The sequence below is a fragment of a genome, unplaced genomic scaffold, assembly GCF_019419815.1.
Source record: "Pyrus x bretschneideri cultivar Hongxiangsu unplaced genomic scaffold, Pyrus_bretschneideri_v1 Contig26, whole genome shotgun sequence".
Taxonomy (NCBI): Eukaryota; Viridiplantae; Streptophyta; class Magnoliopsida; order Rosales; family Rosaceae; genus Pyrus; species Pyrus x bretschneideri.
In genome coordinates, this window is record NW_025999568.1 from 5,552,809 (window position 1) to 5,573,682 (window position 20,874).

The 20,874-nt window shown below is 35.5% G+C and overlaps 1 protein-coding gene and 2 long non-coding RNA genes across 3 annotated transcripts; 2 read left to right on the forward strand and 1 right to left on the reverse strand.

The window, feature by feature from the left end:
• Window positions 1-430: 430 nt before the first annotated feature.
• Window positions 431-2,920, forward strand: LOC103932784. Its single transcript, XR_007259472.1, has 2 exons — window positions 431-1,483; window positions 1,592-2,920. It is a non-coding gene; the product is annotated as an uncharacterized LOC103932784 (long non-coding RNA).
• A 2,381-nt stretch (window positions 2,921-5,301) lies between these two features.
• On the reverse strand, window positions 5,302-12,179 carry LOC103961576 (protein ROOT HAIR DEFECTIVE 3). The gene is given in 21 exon segments (XM_048587195.1): window positions 5,302-5,601; window positions 6,023-6,108; window positions 6,359-6,463; window positions 6,762-6,929; window positions 7,023-7,119; window positions 7,261-7,524; window positions 7,819-7,951; window positions 8,120-8,285; window positions 8,614-8,692; window positions 8,902-8,993; window positions 9,079-9,147; window positions 9,225-9,380; window positions 9,715-9,771; window positions 9,877-9,939; window positions 10,025-10,072; window positions 10,206-10,271; window positions 10,361-10,424; window positions 10,517-10,587; window positions 11,440-11,541; window positions 11,653-11,719; window positions 12,166-12,179. Coding segments are annotated over 21 exon segments (1,971 nt in total). The 3' UTR covers window positions 5,302-5,597.
• A 4,915-nt stretch (window positions 12,180-17,094) lies between these two features.
• Window positions 17,095-17,700, forward strand: LOC125478675. Its single transcript, XR_007259449.1, has 2 exons — window positions 17,095-17,267; window positions 17,410-17,700. It is a non-coding gene; the product is annotated as an uncharacterized LOC125478675 (long non-coding RNA).
• Window positions 17,701-20,874: the final 3,174 nt, after the last annotated feature.

Genomic DNA, 20,874 nt, shown 5'->3' on the forward strand with positions numbered 1-20,874 from the left:
CCATACCCTTTTATGATATCATAAAAGGTTTACATCTCCTCAATGACAACAACCTTGTCCGCTTCTTCAGGACGCTTCAGTGGGTAGTGCTGTCCAAAGTGAGAAGCAACATTGCTCCCAACATTTCAGTTCTGAGAGCGCTTGAAGTGCCAGAGACCTCAATCTCGTATTGGGTGTCACTTTGTCCTTTTCTAGTATCCCTTGAACCTGACAAGTTTAAGGAAAATGTCAAGAAGGTCACAAGTATGGGTGTCCCCCCTTCCTCTGCCACATTTATGAGAGCGTTGTATATGTTCGCTTGGGTGAATGAATCAGTATGGGTGCAAAAGATGGAACTTTATAGGGAGTGGGGTTGGACTGAAGATGATTTCTTGTTGGCATTTAGAAAGAATCCTCAGATTATGGCATTAGCAGAGAAGAATTTTTCAATGTGAACAAAATGGGTTGGCATCCTGCAGATGTGGCTGGAAGTTCAGTTGCTCTAAATTATAGTTTGGAAAAGTATATCATACCAAGGTGCTTGGTTATTAGAGCTCTCCTGTCGAAAGGCTTGGTATCAAGGGGAGAATTTTCTTTCGGCACCCTTGTCAGGAAACCAAAGCAGTACTTCTTGGATAGGCTTGTAATTAAATATCAAGAGCAAGTACCTGAATTACTTATCATCTTTGAATGGAAATTGAGACTTGCGGAACTGGGCTTAGGATTTGAGCAAAAAGAGGATGGTGTGAAACAATTGTAGGAAGAAGCTGCGATGTTGTTTCTTCTTTGATGATTGAAGACTAACTGTAAGTCCTGCTGCCACAAAATGTGAAATCATTCTCTACATTGACATTACAATAGGCATTTCTTTATATCAATGGCTATATGAAGAAATATTTTTCATATCCATATGGATGACTTCACCAAATATCATGTATTGAAGTGTTCTTGTTCTCTGAGAGACATTCTTCTTACAATTGATGGGTCTGTATCCAGTCTGACACTATTATTAGTTTATGTATAATAACACTTTATTTAATTTTGTTTCTGCTATGATCAACTTAAAATTTAGTTTCCGGAAGCCAGTGGGTTGGCGTGATGTAGACGTGGCCAGACTTCCTAGTGCAACTGGTCTTTGCATTCGAGGAATGAGGTGTATTGTAGTGAACAATTTGGAAGACGAAACTCTGTTAGTCTTTTTCTTAATTTGATGACTAAAAGGATCATAAGAACTACTTATCCATTGAAAGCTCTACTGTAAAATGTGATTTTAAACGGCTACACACACAGATTTGATTGTGTTAATTCCATATGCATAGAAGTATATGCATGAGTCGCTCATGAGATAGAAATATGCTGCCATAGACACATCAGAAAGAACCGCCCTACCCGGTGTTAAGATACATTCTGCCACACTTGAATACAGCCTTAGTCAAGTGGCAATGCTGTTCGTGATGGTCTGAGGGCAGTTAAAAATACAGTTGAAGATGTAGCTGTTGCCCTAGTAAGTTTGAATTAGAGATTTGCCCTAAAAAAATTTCTTTTTCCTTTTGTTGTTTTGAAACGTATGGTCTTCTCCATGTTTTTGTCTTCTGGTGTGTATATATATCAGATTGTGAGTTGTATATGTTGACGGAATGCTGGAGCTATTGGGGTTGCAGCCAGACATTATTTAGTAAACGAAGGTAAGAAAACTATTCAAAGGATAACTGAATGTATTTCCCAAATTTCTTTGTTGGAAACACTTTTGACCACCTCTATCTTTCTAAGCCTTTATCTTTCTCATATTGACATACTCAACTTGGTTTTGAAAGCTTTGGCTGATGCTCTTCACCTAAGACACTTGAAGTGCCAGAGACCTCAATCTCGTATTGGGTGTCACATCGTCCTTTTCTAGTATCCCTTGAATCTGACAAGTTTAAGGAAAATGTCAAGAAGGTCACAAGTATGGGTGTCCCCCCTTCCTCTGCCACATTTATGAGAGCGTTGTATATGTTTGCTCGGGTGAATGAATCAGAAAGGGTACAAAAGATGGAACTTTATAGGAAGTGGGGCTGGACTGAAGATGATTTCTTGTTGGTATTTAGAAAGAATCCTCAGATTATGGAATTAGCAGAGAAGAATTTTTCAAGTAAAATGGATTTCCTTGTGAACAAAGTGAGGTGGCAGCCTGCAGATGTGGCTGGAAGTCCAATTGTTCTAGTTTTTAGTTTGAGGAACTGCATTATACCTAGGTGTTCAGTTATCAGAATTCTCATGTCGAAAGGTTTGATAGTGAAGGGGGAATTTTCTATGGCTACCTTGCTGGGTACCGGAAAGGACTACTTCTTGGACAGGTTTGTAGTCAAATATCAAGAGCAAGTACCTGAATTGCCTAGCATCTTTAAAGTGCAAATGGGACTTTCGGAACTGGGTTTAGGATTTGAGCAAAAAGAGGTCGGGGTGAAACAGTTGTAGGGAGACCCGCTTCATTTCATGATTGTAAGAGTGTAAGTCCTGCTGCCACAAATTGTCAAATCTTGCCCTACTTTGAACATTACAATAGGCATTTCAGTTACTTCTTCTTTCTATCTGGTAAAGAAAAATGTACTTTTCGGGTGGCATATTAGGCAAAATTGGCACTCCTTTGTGCTAGTTTTGTTTTAGAATCGCTGGGACACATTTTTAATTTTTGTTCCTGCCATGATCAACTTAAATTTTATTTTCTGGTGGAATTGGGTTTTGTATTTTCTATGGATGTATGAAGAACTGGCGTCGTCGCGTAGACGTTGCCAGAATTCCAAGTGCAACTGGTTTTTGGGTTTGAGGAAGGCAGTGTAGAGTAGTGAACAAATTTTAAGATGAAGCTTGTTAATTTTCTTCTCAATTTGATGACTAAGGGGATCAGAAGAACTACTTACTCAGAATAATGACAAAACTCTTACCGAGTACCTGTTATTTATGTTTGTTGCTTCTTTCAGTTGTTGATTCTCTGTATGGTATCGCCTTTCAAAGCTTCCTGGTTTTGGTCTTGCATGAACTTGTATTTTGCTATCATCCTCATCAACTCTATTTTCGAAGTTCTATGTTATGATTTGCAAAAGAATCATCATCCCTGGTGTTCTGTTCTCTATCCTGCTATCCAAATGGATGACTTACCTTAAAGTCAAATTTTGGATGTCTTAACCTGGCTGAAAATGTGAACTTTGCCCACTTGTGCAAGCTCAATGGCGACACGTGCTTCACTTCATCTTGTTTGTAATGTTCACGTGTTGGATTTGAAAATTTGCTACACGTGTGGTGTGTGAGAATGTGAGAACAAGATCCTACATCGGTTGGGGACTAAACCATGCAATTTTATGGTGGAACATCAATTTTCTTCAACAATATTCCAACACTATTGTTTCCTTTTATCATGCAACCGTGAAAAGATTAGAAAGTCGAGTAATACTATTTGTACCATGTTTTTATACCACATTTTCATACCACCTTAGGTGACATCTAATGTGGACAACCATATCATTTGAAAAATGTGCAAAATCCAAGGAAACGAAGGAAAAATACTTCTTGTATACCACAATCATTATTTAATTAACTAGCTTTTCTTAATTATTATTTTATTAAATAATGAACTAAATTTAAAAATCTGATTAATTCAAATGATGTGGTTGTCCACATCAAATATTATTTAAGATGATATGAAAATATAGTACAAAAACATGGTATGAATAACATTACTCTAAAAAGTCATAGTTTAAACATCAGCCCTTCTCGAAAGAGATGATTGTTTAATTAACTTAGATACACCCCAAGTCTGCATCAAACACATTCCTCCATTACTACACGTGTCGGTATTCGGAGGAATAGAAGAGTTCAGAGAAAATGACCTCCAGTTACCGAAGTTTATAAAGAAGATTTACTTTTCTTCAATAAATAACGAATTAACATTTTGTTCCCACAGATCGGAGGAAATTAGAGAGGTTGGAAAGAAGTTTGTTTGTCATTTTTTTTTTTTTTTTTGTAATTGGAATTTTTTTTTTATTTTCTAAGCCATGTGGCGCCCTGATCAACCAATTTGTGGAGTCCACATGCACAACATAGCTCGTGGAGTTTATTTTGAAGGATCAATGTTTCAAAATTTTTCCAATTAAATACCAAACTTAATGAATTTTAATTTTAAGAACATAGGAAATTTGTTGATTCCTTATTGGATTAGGTTCTCGTGTTTTGCGGAATAAGCATGATCAATCTTAGTTAAGTCGTCAGACTTTGCCTATTGCTCCAAAATAGTATGATGGTGGCATTGCTACTCCATTTGTGCAAGTCTGTTGTGAAAGCTATTGAGTCCATGATCATGCTTCTGAAGTATTTGTATTCCGATTAGCCTTATTCTAGTCCTAAAAAATTATGATCTAACAATTGCTCCTAATTATGTATCTAAAAGAACTTGTGTCCCTTTAAGTATGAATAGTTATCTAAAGATCATGTCTTTCGGAGTAAATCAAAATACGTACTATTTCAAATTTTCTGTGGCATCAACCTCAATAAATGTGTGCAACCTCAATAAATGTGTCATCAATATCTCAATGATGATGATGTCTTAGTTACGTATTCACGGAGAATGAGGGACTGTTCGTTTTTTCCCAATAAATTCCAGTCGTCGGATTTGTTGATCTCTTGTTGAGACGATCTTGATTCAATATCGGATGATTCCAGAATTTCTTCAGATCTTCTTCTTCGTCTTCTTTACTTCTTCAAAAATTTCCAAAGTCTTTTGCTTAAGAAATTGTTCAAAACTTCTCTTCCATTTCTCGTCTGAAATTCCTTATCCTTTCAATCCTTTCTTTCTTCAATTATTCAATATTCAGAAATTATGTCTGCTTCTTCAAGCATTCTTTCAGCCACAACCGCTGATTACAACTCTCAATATGACCCTCCAATGGTTAGGGTTAGTGGTAAAGAAGAAGGAGAAGTCTTCGTACAACGTCACCGAAATCATTTGAACGAATGTAGGGTTCTGTGGGAAGCTAGTCACAACACCCAGGCAGCTTTGCCTAAACCTTCTGATCCCCCACATCCATGTACCAGAATCCATCCTTGATACTTAGATTTAGGCTTAGACTTCCCATTGTCAACTCTTCTAAAGGGAAACTTATTCAACTATGACATGGCTCTCAGCAATTTGGCTCATACATGACAAAAACAATTAGATCGTATAAGATTATACTTGTGGTGTTTCTCGCAGCGGAGCGCAGGGCGTTTTTGCTAGTAAAAACTATCTAGATAAATGAAAATAAAAGCCTATGCAAATCCATCAAAATCTACAAATAAAATCCATACAAATGTGCCAATCCATAGAAATTTATAATAAAAATCCATATAAATATGTTAAAATCCATATAAAATTGTAAGTTTATTAAAATCTGTCACTTAAAAGAAAAATTATTAAAATCTTTTGAAACTCAAATTGACTAAACCCCCATTATTATCGCTATGGTTGAAATTGTCAATTGAACTGTGCCGTGTAAGTAAACCCGATTCATACAAGCTGCTCTTCCATTGAGGCCAAAATTTACTGAAAGTTGGTGGCTCCACACTATTTCTCCGACAGCGCTGGTCTATGTTGGCGCACTCTACCCTCACCTGGAATCATAGCAAAACTACTACAAAATGAGTATGAACTCAGCATGTAACTAGACCTGCTTTAGAATTGCAACAAAATACTTGTGTTTTAAAAGGAGAACAAAATAGGTCTATTGCGCCTTGCGGAATCTGAGAACGAACTTTTGTGCCTAATATCAATCCGCCATTCATCTAGCCACCTTGGTAGCAGGAATGGAAACTTATAACATTTTGATTCGAAGCGAAAACATTTTCGTCTTGTCACCTCGGTGACAGTAATATGGAAAACTAACAACATATCATCTAATAAGGAGGAATATAGGAACAAGATGACACCAAGACACAAGGGATTGCTGCATCCATGACGGAGTGAGTTTAACATGGTAGAACACTAACAACATATCATTTATCCTCTACTGTATAAGGGAAGTATATTATGTACCTTAAAAATTTCTTAATGGCACTGAATCCCAGGAAAATTCCACCAGCAATCAACCAAGGATATAATCTTAAACGCTTGTTGGCCTGCTGAAACGTAAAACATGTTTGATTAATGGAAAAATTGACCCGTGTAATTCAAATTAAACAAAATATGTACAGGACTGGCAATGCATCAGATCAGCATATTATGCATATTAGTACCACCCAATCCTACACAAAACTATTTCATGTCAGTTTAAATATACTATTTGTTTTTTTTTCTTCTTTTTGAAATCATGGTATACAGAGAAGAAGAGAAAATCAAAATCTGTGACCATTAACAGGTGAAATATCTTACCTGTTCAGCAAATGCCTTAGAAACAATGATCTCGGACTCTGCCAAGAATTCCCCCCACAATTCTTTACATTTGAAAGGCATGAGCAATGTTTTTGATGATTCAACCTGCATAGAGAGGGTGAAAAGTCACAAAAAAGGTACATGGTGCTTACATGAAAATAAGAGACAACCACAACATGGGCACCTGATCAGAGAGAGAGGCAGAGAAAATTAGGGGAAGCGATGGGTGGAGGGAGAGAGGGAGGCACTTTGCAGCCCACATCTCCCACAAGAATGAAAACATCCGACTATCATCCAAGTTTCGGAAGAAACTAAAATGCATAGCCTAATTTCTGACTAGAGAACCCGAAAGTGACGGGTTTTAAAAATTCATGAGCAACAACGGGCACAAAAGAAAGTTCACCTCTTCCCAAGTATTTGAGGCCAATGGGTCGAATGTTCTGAAATTCCCATCTCTGGCAGGAACATTTGTGGAACCAAGCAAGGCACTGGATAAAGTATTCAGAACATTTTTACCATCATCGTCACCATCCAGACGGCTCACAGCCAAAACAGAAAGCACTTCTAAGGCCTGAAAAAATTAGCAGCATACAAGGTTAACAAAGCTTCAAGTCAAATTCAAACTCAAGTTTCAATAGATGTTATAATATAAATCGTGCCGTACTGCAGAACGAGAAGTTTTGGTGATTGCTCTGACATCTTCCCCACCGTTCCAAACACGTAGAATGGAATCAGAATCGTGGCTAAAATGTCTTGAAAAACTGGAGGCAATTTAAATCATCAGAGATTCAGAGTCACCGTTAAATAAGCTGCAAATCTTTAGGCAATTTAAATCTCAATCGCATACGGTAAAATCTGAAGCAATTTTATAGCATGATCAAACAAGTGTAAGAATTTCTTACCTGTCCATCATATGGATCAGAACCCTTCCAGCCTCTTCTCTTGCTTTAGCTTCAACCACACGTCTTGCATGTTCCTCTAGACTTGCATGTATTTCGCCTTTGGTTTGATCATCCATATCAAAACCAGGAAATGCAGTACAGCTCCCAGAAAGAACTGATTCAATTTCTTGTGAGACAATTTTTCTTAACGTGGGCCATGTCTCATTGTTAGGTTTTTCTAGAAGGGCTTTCACCGGTCCTGACAACTGACTGCTCCAACTTCCCCTGCATTTTTGTTACATCATCAACCAGGTTCCCGGGACAATTTAGTCACCATGGATAAACATGTAGAGATTGACTACCATTTTAGAAAAGATCCACAAACTACTTGGAATGTGTCACAATATAATCAATCAGACTGCTTAAAGAAATTAACTTGTGACAGTGGCTCGATTTTTTCTTCATCCTACCCCTTTTACTTTCTTCTTGGAGCCGACTTCTGGTTTGGAGGTTTACGAATACCAGTCACTCCAACTATTTCAGAAGAGCCAAAAGAAAGAAAAAAAAAAAAAAAAATACTATTATACCTTACAATGTGCAGCAAGTTCGGATATCTTGAGAGCATAAACTGAAGCAACATGGGCTTTCATGGCACGTTCAAGTTCATCCGTAACTGTAGAGGTGTCCCAATTTGCTTGTTTGATAGCAGCATCTGCATAAATAATGTGTCAAATTCTCAGAGTCCTTTAGAAAACAAGTTATACACAAATCAAACCAGTTGAAAAGGTCTATTAATTATGTCTTCGCCTATAATTGACTGATCAGCAGCTGTGCTTAAGATGTGTCCGACTGCAGAAGGAATGGTACTCTCAAAACATACCTGCGCAGTCTTCTTGAAATTGAGCCATAAAAGACTCGGTACACCTACAAACAGCAACAGAAAATCCCTCCTGCCGGTCCAAGGCCGTATTAAATGCTTCCTTGAATTTATCCAGTGTAGAAGAGCTTATATTCTCCACCAAATTATGGAATGCAGGTTGAACAAGCTAACAGAACAGTGAAAACAATCAACATGAGAAGAAAAATGTCTGATTGAATGGATGATTAGAACTGGAAACTCTTTCTTTCCAGAGAAAAAAAGATCGATAATTTTAAGTAAAAACAGTTCAGCTACTTTGATGCACTGGGAATGCCCGATCAACTGACATGCATGGAAGATTCAGGGATGAGTAATAACAGAAATTTTATCAACCACAATCAGAGGAGTAACAAACACATTTTGGCTGCATTGTTATATAATAGCCATGTATATCACAAGGAAGAGGGGAAGGGGGAACACACAGTTCGCACAAGAATGGTATCGAGATTAATTACATGCAGCAATTTTTCTTCAAGCAGCTTGCGCTTCCCAGATCTGACACCTTCATCATAATATGTAGTCTCTCCATCATACCTAGAATTATAAAATAAAAATAAAAATAAATATAGACAGGCATCCAGCAAAACAAAATAAAACTTGGAGAGACAGCAAATATCTTAAGAGGCCGTTTGATAATCATTAGTTTTGGCGGTACTGAATATGGTGGAAATATTATGAAAGGTAAGAAGTCAAAATTATATCCTGCAGCCTAAAACCAGATAACCTAAATGAAAGGTGCATACTTTGAGATGTAGGTATCAAGGAGTGAACTGAGCACATCCCCAAAGCCACGATAAGGAGCAGATTGAACAGCCTCTTTCAACTTACTCCACTCCTGTGATAATGCTAAAGCAATTCAAGGCCATCCCACTACATTTGAAAAACATGGAGAATGTGGAAAATATATGAAAAGCAGGTACCTTATTTTGTGCAAAAGCAACATAATTCTCATCGGCAATCTCTCCACAACGTACAGCTGCCACCATGACCTGCAAAGGAAGAGTTATGGATGTTGCTAGCTGGCTTATTTTTAAATTACATTCATGCATCATATTCACAGTTCTACCTTGTGGGCAGGAAGATCAAGATCTTTGTTTTGTTTGATCTTTTCCCATATCTTCTGTGAACTGAGAGAAAATCCAGAAGCAGGAACAACTGCCGGTTGATCTCCAACTAGTCCCCCAAGTTCATTAGGAGAGAATCTCTGCCTCAAGCAAGCAACCTTAATTGACAAACATATACAGGAAATTTAGAAATAAAAACCAAAATGGGACAATCGATTTCTTTAGGCAGGAAAAAAAACTGGAATGGAAAAGAAGAACAAAGAGGAGATGGGCATGAACAATATGAGAAAATAATTTGTAAGGTACTCCCCAAACTGTGTTTGAAAATACATATGCAAACAATTGAGAGAAACCCTGACACTCTTGCATGGTTATTTTCTCTTTTCCTTCTACGGAAGATCCTCTTATAGTCCTTCCCAGAGATTGTGCTAACCCTATATGCATGTTCTTTTACATGGTGTTCATAAATGCACAAAAACCACATGCGCGTACCTCCTTTTTAAATTCGACTTCTTTTTCTTCATAACTTGGAAGCGCAACAACCTCAACCTATTCAATCACACATGACACATTTTCATTGCAATTGATTGATAGTTTTGACAACAAAAGCACCATTAAACTCTTATCTGTAAATATATAAGCATGAGATCTTACATTAAAACATTCACTTAGTGGAGTCATCTTGTGGGCTTTAGGCTCAGGAAGAGAGTCCCACATCTGCATTAAAGGAGAGAGGGGCTGAAAATACCAATAATTAAACTAAGGCAATGTCAAATAAAGCACACACAAATTAATCACTTACCTTCTGAATGTCGTCTTTAAGAACACGTTCTAAATAATCCACTGGTGTCTACAAACAAAGAAGGGTAACTATACTATCAAAAGCTCAACCTAGAGTGGAATGGCCTTATACCAAGAAAGGGAACGATGTGACAGACTCTCAAAAAATGAGTAACAAATACCAAAAGAGTAGAACCAATTACCTTTGTCTTGTCACGAATGACAAACATCAGAGTTGTCTTGCGTGGACTAAACAATCGCATCATCACCTATATATTAGCAAATTGAAGCACAAAGTTAGGTGCTGAAACTCATAGTGTTGATCAATTGCAGTAGGTAATTACTAGGTAGAAAATACCTCAAACACGGTTCTTATGAGAGGCTTATTTGCAGCTTTCTCACGGCCAATATCATGGTACCACCTAAACGAAAATTGCTTGAGAAGATTGATCACAAGGACTGAAGAAAAGCAAATTCCAAAGAGTTGGTAAAGAGGAGGAGGGGGGAATCTCACATGTTTATGAGCACTACATCTGAAACAACAAGAGCGAAAAGGGCACTCTGCCTCTCGAATGCTGTATCATCCTGTAAATACAAGACCAAATAATAAACGGCAAGCAATTACATACTACTTCATTCTCCACGCCTGCTTAACACTGAGAACAGGTTTCACAATTCTGTAGCCTAAACTGAATAACAAAATGCCAATTGAGCAAATGGCAGCCATGTAAAGTAGTCCTAAACTAAATAACTTAATGCCAAGCACATATATAGTTCAATTAAGCGCTTTAAAAAAATAAAAATAAATAAATAAATAAAAAACTTGGGAACGGGAAAATTTGCATGATAAGCTATACAATTAAAGTATAGTATCATAAAATTTGGATAATAACAGCAAAGGGGATATAAAAACACCTAGGATTTCATTATTTTTGGCGTCATGTGATCACCATTTCGTTTTCACTTTTTGAAAACTAAAAAGCAAACACTAAAAGCTACTTATTTGACATTTTCAATTTTTGGCGAACTGAAAACTGAAATGATAATCAAACAGACCTCTCGATATATATTTAGAAATTTACAGCAATGAAATCATGACAATAAATTCAAGCATGATCATAAAATCGAAGTTGGATGAAAACCAAGGGTATGCAAACTCCAAGGGATTTAGGATTTAGGTATAGTGATTAACGATGAATAAATAGATCACAAAAGTCATAAGAAAATGCACCATATAAGCATTACAAAAGATATGTGAAAAGGATTTGCAAATGACTACTTAGAAGGAGTCATTTACAAATTTCTCATACATAAATTTGCAATGCTCATATTGCGCATTTTCTTATTCCTCTTATTCAACTTTTTGTGATCTTTGCCTAAATGCCTTGGAAATAAAATCCCTCACCCAAACACCCTTAAACAGGGTCTCGAAGTTACCTCTCCCCGTTCTCTCCCATCTGTACCCTCTATGTCGATTACAAGAGTGAAACGCCCATTGCTGAGACATTTTGCAATCCAAATACCTTTGTTGTTTGAAACCTGGTAAGAAAAAAAAATAAAAATAAAAATAAATAACTTTACCACCTCACGATATGTACAACTAATTAATGTTAGTGATCATTGTCAAAGTTTTCTTGTACTGAAACTCGCCTTCCTATACGATGGTCCATCTCTTTGAAATTGGTGTCGAATAAATGGTTTAGCAGTGTGCTCTTTCCTGGCCAGATCATAATATTAAAAGAAAACGAACAAACATAATCAGAGATGTAAACATTCAGATATCATATGCCATCTCACTATTGTAACAAGGGAGGGAAAAGTTTACAGATGCAAAATCTCTCTGTTGGAAAAAAATAAAATCAAACTTTGCAGGACGAGGAAAATACAAGCATGAAATCCTTACAATGGTAAAGTAGAGAGCTGAATTATATATCAATAGCAGATGACAAAAGAAAAAATATTCCATAGGAATTTATCTGATATTTATATCCATGCCTTTCTATACCTATGACCTCTTATGAACTAAGGAAGAACTCACTATATGCGAGTTATGTTGAAGAAAAGAATGAAAAAATTGTGACCAATTCAGGTAGAATTACTAATTGACGGGGAACATTTTTTCTCACCACCCTCAATGGTAATACTCACAACTCTATTGATCACCGTTGGATGAGCATTTAATCCCATAAAATGATAATAAATAGGGTGGTGAGCATTACCACTACTTGAGCTACTTGAGGGTGATGAGCAAAAATGCACCCCTAATTAAGGACGTGTTTAATAACCATTTTAGTTTTCAAGCGTTTTGACATAGGTGTCTCACTTATGAATTTTTTAAATTAAACATTTATAGTTTTTAGATTTTTTATGAATCATTCTTCTACTAATTTTAATAAAAAATTACAATTTTTTATTTTAGTTTACCAATTAATCACAAACTAATATTACAAAACTCTTAAAATCTAGTAGATATGTCTTATCTTATAATAATTCATTTCAATTTTTCAAAAGAAGCTTTTTATTTCTCAAATAAAATTCATTTAAAATTCTAAAAGACAGCAAACATACTACTAACATATAATTATTAGATATGTATATGCATGCATATATATATATATATATAATGTACCAATAATTTGGTACATTATTGGGACGTTATGTATTCTAATTTGGCGACGTATTAGTATTTGGTACATTATAAAATACTAATTGCGGTACGTTAATATGCAAATTGCAATTGAATTAGGGACTCTATGTCCCAGTTTTTATAATAATAATAGAGAGCATTTATATTTTTCTTTAGAATCTTATATAAAACGTTGAGTTTGGACAATAAAAAAATGACATGGATAAAGGTGAAAGCACATTAGTAAGTGGTTATTTACCACAGTACGTGGTGAAAATAAGTTAAGTTTTTGTATGACGGCATATGTTCGAATCCCATCGTAGTTAATATAATATCTAAATCAATAAAATGTATAATTTAAGCGTTTGAATCTAATTTGCTGTTTCAGTTTTTAGGTTTAATTTTTTTATAAACAAAAAACTTGTTTTGTAACTAAGTAGTTTCAGATTTAGTTTTTTTTTTTTTTTTTTTTCTTCTTCTTCTTCTAAAAAGCAAACAAACGAACATTTTTGTTTGGCTAATACTTTTAATTCTCAATTTAAAAAAATAAAAAATGAAAACCGAAAAACAATTTTGAAAACTTCAAAAGAGTAGCTTTCACTTCGGTCTTCATCTTCTTGAAAACTGGAAATAGAAAACAAATTTTTGTTTTTAGTTTTCAGAAAAATTGAAAACAAAAATAAAAAAATAAACAACAAAATAGTTATTAAATGGAAATTCATCCATTCCAAACCCTCAAGATGGGAGGATAGAAGGGATAACTTTTTCCTTGATATATATCCAATCCCCTCAAATTAAAAAGTCATTCATTCCATTCCAAAACAATTCTATAGACAGGCCGTAGTAATTTGTAAACCCTTTTGAGTGTAGCAGATAATTCAAAAACATTCACCTGATTCCAAAACCATGCCATCTAATTAAGCTTCAAAACGTGTAGCAGATAATTCAAAAACATTCACCTGGAGTGTAATTACAATTTGATAATCTAAGAAGACAAATACAGAATCCATACCACTAATTTGAGGACCGATAATGGCGACAGCAGTATAAGAAGTTCCTTGCTGGGCAAAATTACTTGACTTGACAAAACTTGCAACTCCAGCTTCATTGAAACTTCCGTCACCATCAACAATCTGTGTAGAGCAGCAGCAGCCACCACCAAGCGCACCACCGCTCGCGGTCGACCTCGGCGCATGATAACATACTACTGAAATGCGTTAGCCAAGACATGTGAGGAGCATTAGGATCAGAAAGAAACAACATAAGCCATGGATTCCAATCTATCCCTCAACACAAACAGTGAGGTCAACGTCTGATCAGACACTACTACAAAAGGGGCTATAGTGTCGGAGGGTGGTGTCGCTTTAATCTAATATAGTAGCGGATTAGGCAGTTGCGACACTAACTGAACATGACGTCGGATTTACTGTCGCTTATAAGCGTTATTAAATGTTTATGTCGCTTTTAAACCGACGTAAACATATATTTTAATAATTTTTAAATACTAGTGTCGCTTTTAAACCGACGTAAACATTATTTTAATAATTTTTAAATACTAGTGTCGCTTTTAAGCGACATAAAGTGTGTATATATATATATATATATATATATATATTAAATTATATATATATTAAATTAAATTTTATATCCCTAAAAACTATAATAATTATATATATATATATATATATATATTAAATTAAATTTTAAAAAATTGGTGATCATTGGATTGGCTTAAATATACATACGATTCAATTTCTTAAGTGTTATACATACAAAATAAATAAATTTAAATCTACTTAATATATATATACACACACACACACCATTGAACTTGATTGGATACGAATTCTATGAAACTAATTTCGACAGTTATAAACGAAAAATCACGATTTAACGATTATTTTAACTCCGATTTTGATGATTTTTTACAGCTACACTCCTGACCCTATATGAATACAATGAATGAATTCGATCTTCAAATTAAAATATTTACACAAGTGGATACCACAAAATCTTATGTTATACTTAATGAAAGTATAAATAAACTCTAAGTGTTAGTCAATCTATTGTTTTGATGGGATACAAATTCTCGGAAACTAATTTCAACGATCCCAACCGTCAAACTTGTTTGCATATGCTTTGAGATCACATCAGCAAAAAATCACAAAAAACAAACATTCAGAGATCAAGTAACGGGACAAAGGTTTTCGACGGTTATAAACAAAAAATCACGATTTAACGGTTATTTTAACTCGGATTTTGATGATTTTTTACAGCTACATTCCTTGACCCTATATGAATAGAATGAATGAATTCGATCTTCAATTTAAAATATTTACACAAGTGGATACCACAAAATCTTATGTTATACTTAATGAAAGTATAAATAAACTCTAAGTGTTAGTCAATCTATTGTTTTGATGGGATACGAATTCTCCGAAACTAATTTCAACGATCCCAACCGTCAAACTTGTTTGCATATGCTTCGAGATCACGTCAGCAAAAAATCACAAAAAACAAACATTCAGAGATCAAGTAACGAGACAAAGCTTTTCGACGGTTATAAACGAAAAATCACGATTTAACGGTTATTTTAACTCCGATTTTGATGATTTTTTACAGCTAAACTCCTTGACCCTATATGAATACAATGAATGAATTCGATATTCAAATTAAAATATTTACACAAGTAGATACCACAAAATCTTATGTTATACTTAATGAAAGTATAAATAAACTCTAAGTATTAGTCAATCTATTGTTTTGATGGGATACGAATTCTCCGAAACTAATTTCAACGATCCCAACCGTCAAACTTGTTTGCATATGCTTCAAGATCACATCAGCAAAAAATCACAAAAAACAAACATTCAGAGATCAAGTAACGGGACAAAGCTTTTCGACGGTTATAACGAAAAATCACGATTTAACGGTTATTTTAACTCGGATTTTGATGATTTTTTACAGCTACATTCCTTGACCCTATATGAATAGAATGAATGAATTCGATCTTCAATTTAAAATATTTACACAAGTGGATACCACAAAATCTTATGTTATACTTAATGAAAGTATAAATAAACTCTAAGTGTTAGTCAATCTATTGTTTTGATGGGATACGAATTCTCCGAAACTAATTTCAACGATCCCAACCGTCAAACTTGTTTGCATATGCTTCGAGATCACGTCAGCAAAAAATCACAAAAAACAAACATTCAGAGATCAAGTAACGGGACAAAGCTTTTCGACAGTTATAAACGAAAAATCACGATTTAACGGTTATTTTAACTCCGATTTTGATGATTTTTTACAGCTACACTCCTTGACCCTATATGAATACAATGAATGAATTCGATCTTCAAATTAAAATATTTACACAAGTAGATACCACAAAATCTTATGTTATACTTAATGAAAGTATAAATAAACTCTAAGTATTAGTCAATCTATTGTTTTGATGGGATACGAATTCTCCGAAACTAATTTCAACGATCCCAACCGTCAAACTTGTTTGCATATGCTTCAAGATCACATCAGCAAAAAATCACAAAAAACAAACATTCAGAGATCAAGTAACGGGACAAAGCTTTTCGACGGTTATAAACGAAAAATCACGATTTAAAGGTTATTTTAACTCCGATTTTGATGATTTTTTACAGCTACATTCCTTGACCCTATATGAATAGAATGAATGAATTCGATCTTCAATTTAAATTAGTTTTTTTAAATATTTTGAAACCCAGTGTCGCTTTTAAGCGACATATTGATTTAAATTAGTTTTTCGTTTTATAACCATCGAAAAGTTCCATAGAATTTGTATCCCATCAAGTTCAATGGTGTGTGTATATATATATATATATTTATTAAGTAGATTTAAATTTATTTATTTTGTATGTATAACACTTAAAGAAATTGAATGGTATGTATATTGAAACTGATCCAACGGTCACCAATTTTTAAAATTTAATTTAATATATATATATATATATAATTATTATAGTTTTTAGGGGTATAAAATTGTTACATTAATATATATAATTATTATAGTATTTTTTAGGGTTATAAAATTAATATATATAAAATTATAGTATTTGAAATATTAGGCGGGAAATTTCCCGCTTGTTTGAATGGATGGAGAGACTTAGTGTCGGTTTTAACCGACGCTAGTGTCATTAAAGCGACGCTATGTGAATTTCAAAAAGTGTGTCAGAAGTTAGCGTTGGTTAAAAGCGACGCTAGTTTCATTAAAGCGACGCTAGTTTCATTAAAGCGACGCTATGTGAATTTCAAAAAGTGTCAGAAGTTTGTGTCGGTTTAAAGCGACACTAGTTTCATTAAAGCGACGCGAGTTTCATTAAAGCGACGCTATGTGAATTTCAAAAAAAGTGTCAAACGTTTGCGTCGGTTTTAACAGACGCAAACTAAGTACCCATATTTAAACCCCTCTTTTTCCCATTTCAACCGTGCTTTCATTTCTCCCCCAATTTCAGACTTTCTTCTTCTCCTTCCCCATTTCATCTGTGCGTCCCCTTCTTCCTCCTTTTCATTTTTTCCTCAACTCCTTCCCCGTTTGCTTTGGATCACCAGTTTGAAGATCAACATTCTGAAGAACTCCAATTCGAGGAGGAAGAGCTTGAAGGTGGTTCATTTTTAAATTATTATGATTATTAATTTTAGTTTCTATTTTGTATTCTAAATAGTTTTATGCTTAAATTGAAAATTTATTTTTGTTTCTTGGTTTTTAATTGTTTTTTTTGTATTTATGCATGTTGGATCTGAAGAGCAAGGACACTGGAAATCGCAGATCCATAATTTTTTAAAGGTATAAAACCTGAGTTTAATCTATAGAGATTAGAGCCTTAATGTTGAAGTAGTAAAGTATTGGAGCACTGATCTGATGGCAAGCATGGCAGCATGGAGTTGCTAGTATTATATATGGCACTATGGAGCTACAAAATATGTGGTCTTCGACAAAGGCAAGCACAGGAAAGCATGGAGGATGAATTTTTGTAAATTATATGGAATGTTAGATGTAAAACATTTGTATATTATGGCACTATTTTTCTTTTGAATTATTTTTATTATTGTTTGTTTTGGCCTAAAATTGAAATTTATTATTTCGATTATATAATTTTTTTGAGTTATAATTATTTGAGAACGAATCCAGAAACAGATTTCGACTTTTTTTTTAATTATTATTATCAAATGTGGTGTCGCTTTAAATCGTCACTAGTTTGCATATTTTATTTATTTAATTGTTCTCTAACGTCGCTTTAAACCGTCACTAGTTTGCATATTTTATTTAGTTAATTGTTGACTAGCGTCGCTTTAAACCGACGTTAACATCAGCGTCGCTTTAAACCGACGCTGCGTAGTGGCGGATTAAGCGAACAAAGCGACGCTGAAGCCCTTTAGTGACGGTAGCAATGGCGTCGCTATTCCAATCCGACATTGCAGTGTTTTATGTCGGATTTTTGCCAAATTTCCGACAGAAATCGGGTTTCTTGTCGGTTTTTGGTCCGCCGGTGATAGCCTATATTGTAGTAGTGAGACACCAAACCAGAACTAATTTTAAATAATCGTTATTATATATATATATATATATATATTTTTTTTTTTTTTTTTCTTGATCAAATTGTGGCTTAGGTTTATTCGTCCCATTCTTGAATAGATAATTTCCAAATATGATACGCAACAGACACGGAAGACTTTTCTGCATTCGGATCCTATACCCGAATACAGGGCTGTCCTGCACGGGTCAGCTACGTGGTAGTCCACCGTGCCCAAGAATTTCTCAAACTCCGTCACCGCACCGTGGCAATCAAAAATATATAAATAAATAAAAATAATTATTTTTTTGGTAAAAAATATAATAATTATTAATAATACGAAAATGGCATCACCAGTGACCTACGATCATCTTTAAACGCACTGGTTTCCTATTGGCCGGCAAGTCCTTTCAATTCGATCGCAGATGTCTTTTTTTCAACGCAATGGTCCAAAAAAACTCGCCAAATTTGAGAAGCTCACCGTCACTGAGTTCACCCTTCGACTTCCCATCACCAAACTCGCCGTGCGTGGCGGAGTTCACGACAACCCATCCCCATGCTTGTCGAACTCGCCATCGCCGAGTTCAACCATCGCTAAGTTCGTTGTCAAGCTCGCCGTCTTAGAGTTCACCGGCCCTTTTCCCGCGAGCTTTCATCGCCAAGTTTGTCGTCCCAGATATAACCGGCCCCGTTATGGACGAGATTCCGTTGCCAAGTTTGTCGTCCCACAAATAACCGGCCCCGTTTTGGACGAGATTCCATCGCCAAGTTCGTCGTCGAACTCCCCATCGCCTAGTTCTCCCCGGTCGCTGACGTCCCATTGCCAAGATCGCTGGATCGCCGAACTCGCCACCCAACTCGCCCAGCAACGCAATGCCCATGCACATGATATATGAGAGAAAACTAATTTCTTACAAAGAAATAAGTGAACGGCCAATGCATGGTGTACGATGGTAACTCATAACTTCTACTAATCTACATATATAGCGTGGAATCAAGTTAAGACTTACCATCCCCAATGTTTTCATCGGCATCGGCAGGTTCATGAAACTTCACACTTTCCGGCGGAGTACTAGCGGCTTCCATGGCGGCGATTTACAGCGTGCTTTGACCAAGATGTTGAGATTTAAGCTGTCTTCTAGCTTCTGAGTAATCCTGCAGAAGGTAATCCTGCAGATGAAGTAAAAAGGAAGCCGAAAGGTGTGAAGAAATGAAGACCTTACTAAAATTGGAAGGAGCTTTTTGAATTCAACGGCTAGTTTGTTTTTCTAGTTTTAGAAAGCTTACAGCTGGTTGTTTTTGTTTTAATTGTACTGAGTTTTCTCATTTCCTTCCAAGTGGATGGATGATATCCTTCCAGAACCATTTATGGTCGGAGAGAAGTACTAGGTCCCTAGAAGTAGGATCTGGTTTTAGACCGGCTGAGGACAATGATATAGTCTTTGTAATTGGTCTTTTGAGATTAAGAAAATATACAGAAAGACTTTTGGCTCTTCAAGTTTTCTCTCTAGCAAAACAAACATAAAAAATTTCCTTCAAACGATTTATTCAAAGTTTGAATCTTTATCAACTAAATAGCAACATGCCTGGTACCATTTCAAACATGGTATCAGAGCTCTTGGTCTGATTTCGAAGAAGGGACGTGATTCTGTGAAGATACAAATCCAGAAAGGGTTAAAGGTGGTACCTTTATAACCATTTGTGCAGTGCTACCTGAGAAGATGGCCGGATCAAGCTCCTCTGGTGGTGATTTACGAACACCACAATTTAATGGATCAAACTACGATTTTTGGTCCGTAAAAATGGAAACCATTCTCATAGCATACGATCTATGGGATGTGGTTGAAGTTGGTCTTGCTGGACAACAAACAACCAGAGAGGAAACCTCTGAGGAAGAAGAAGAAAGCGAGTCAGAGCATATTCCAGTTGAAAGACCAGTTGTTTCAAAGGAGGAAAAGATCAAGAATGCCAAGGCTCTAAGCCTTATTCAAGGAGCAATCACTGATGAACTTTTTCCCAGAATCCGAAATGAGAAAACTGCAAAGGGTGCCTGGGAAATCCTAAGAAGAGAGTTCAGAGGAGATAAAAAGGTAAGAGCTGTGAAATTACAAGCCATTAGAGCTGATTTTGAATATTTAAGGATGAATGATGTTGAATCTCTGGATGACTATTTGGCTCGGTTTTTTGAGATAGTAAACAACTTGAAATCTCTAGGAGAAGATGTAACAGAAAAAAGGATTGTTCAAAAGCTGTTGATGAGTCTAAATAGGAGATACAAGTCCATAGTGTCAATTATTGAAGAAACCAGAGATCTAGACATTATTAGAGTGGAAGAAGTTTTAGCTTCAGTGAAAGTCTATGATAAAAGAGAAGACTTGCACGATGAAAGAGATAAATACACTGGTACTGAGAGGGCCTTCAGTAGTCTCAAAGTTGGAGGAAATGGAAGTAGCACTGGAAATTTCAAAGGGTCTCAGTATAAGGCAAATTCAAAATGGAGTCAATATAAAAAGGGGAAGAACTGGTCTCAGAATGGGAACTGGAACAATACAAATGGTTCGAACTGGAACAACAACTCTGGAGGAACTTGGAACAATAAGTTCAATCCACAGAACAGGCAAGGGAGTAATAGTCAAAGTGGTGTGAAACCTCAGTGTCAAGTCTGTGAGAAATACCATTTTGGTGTGTGCAGATACA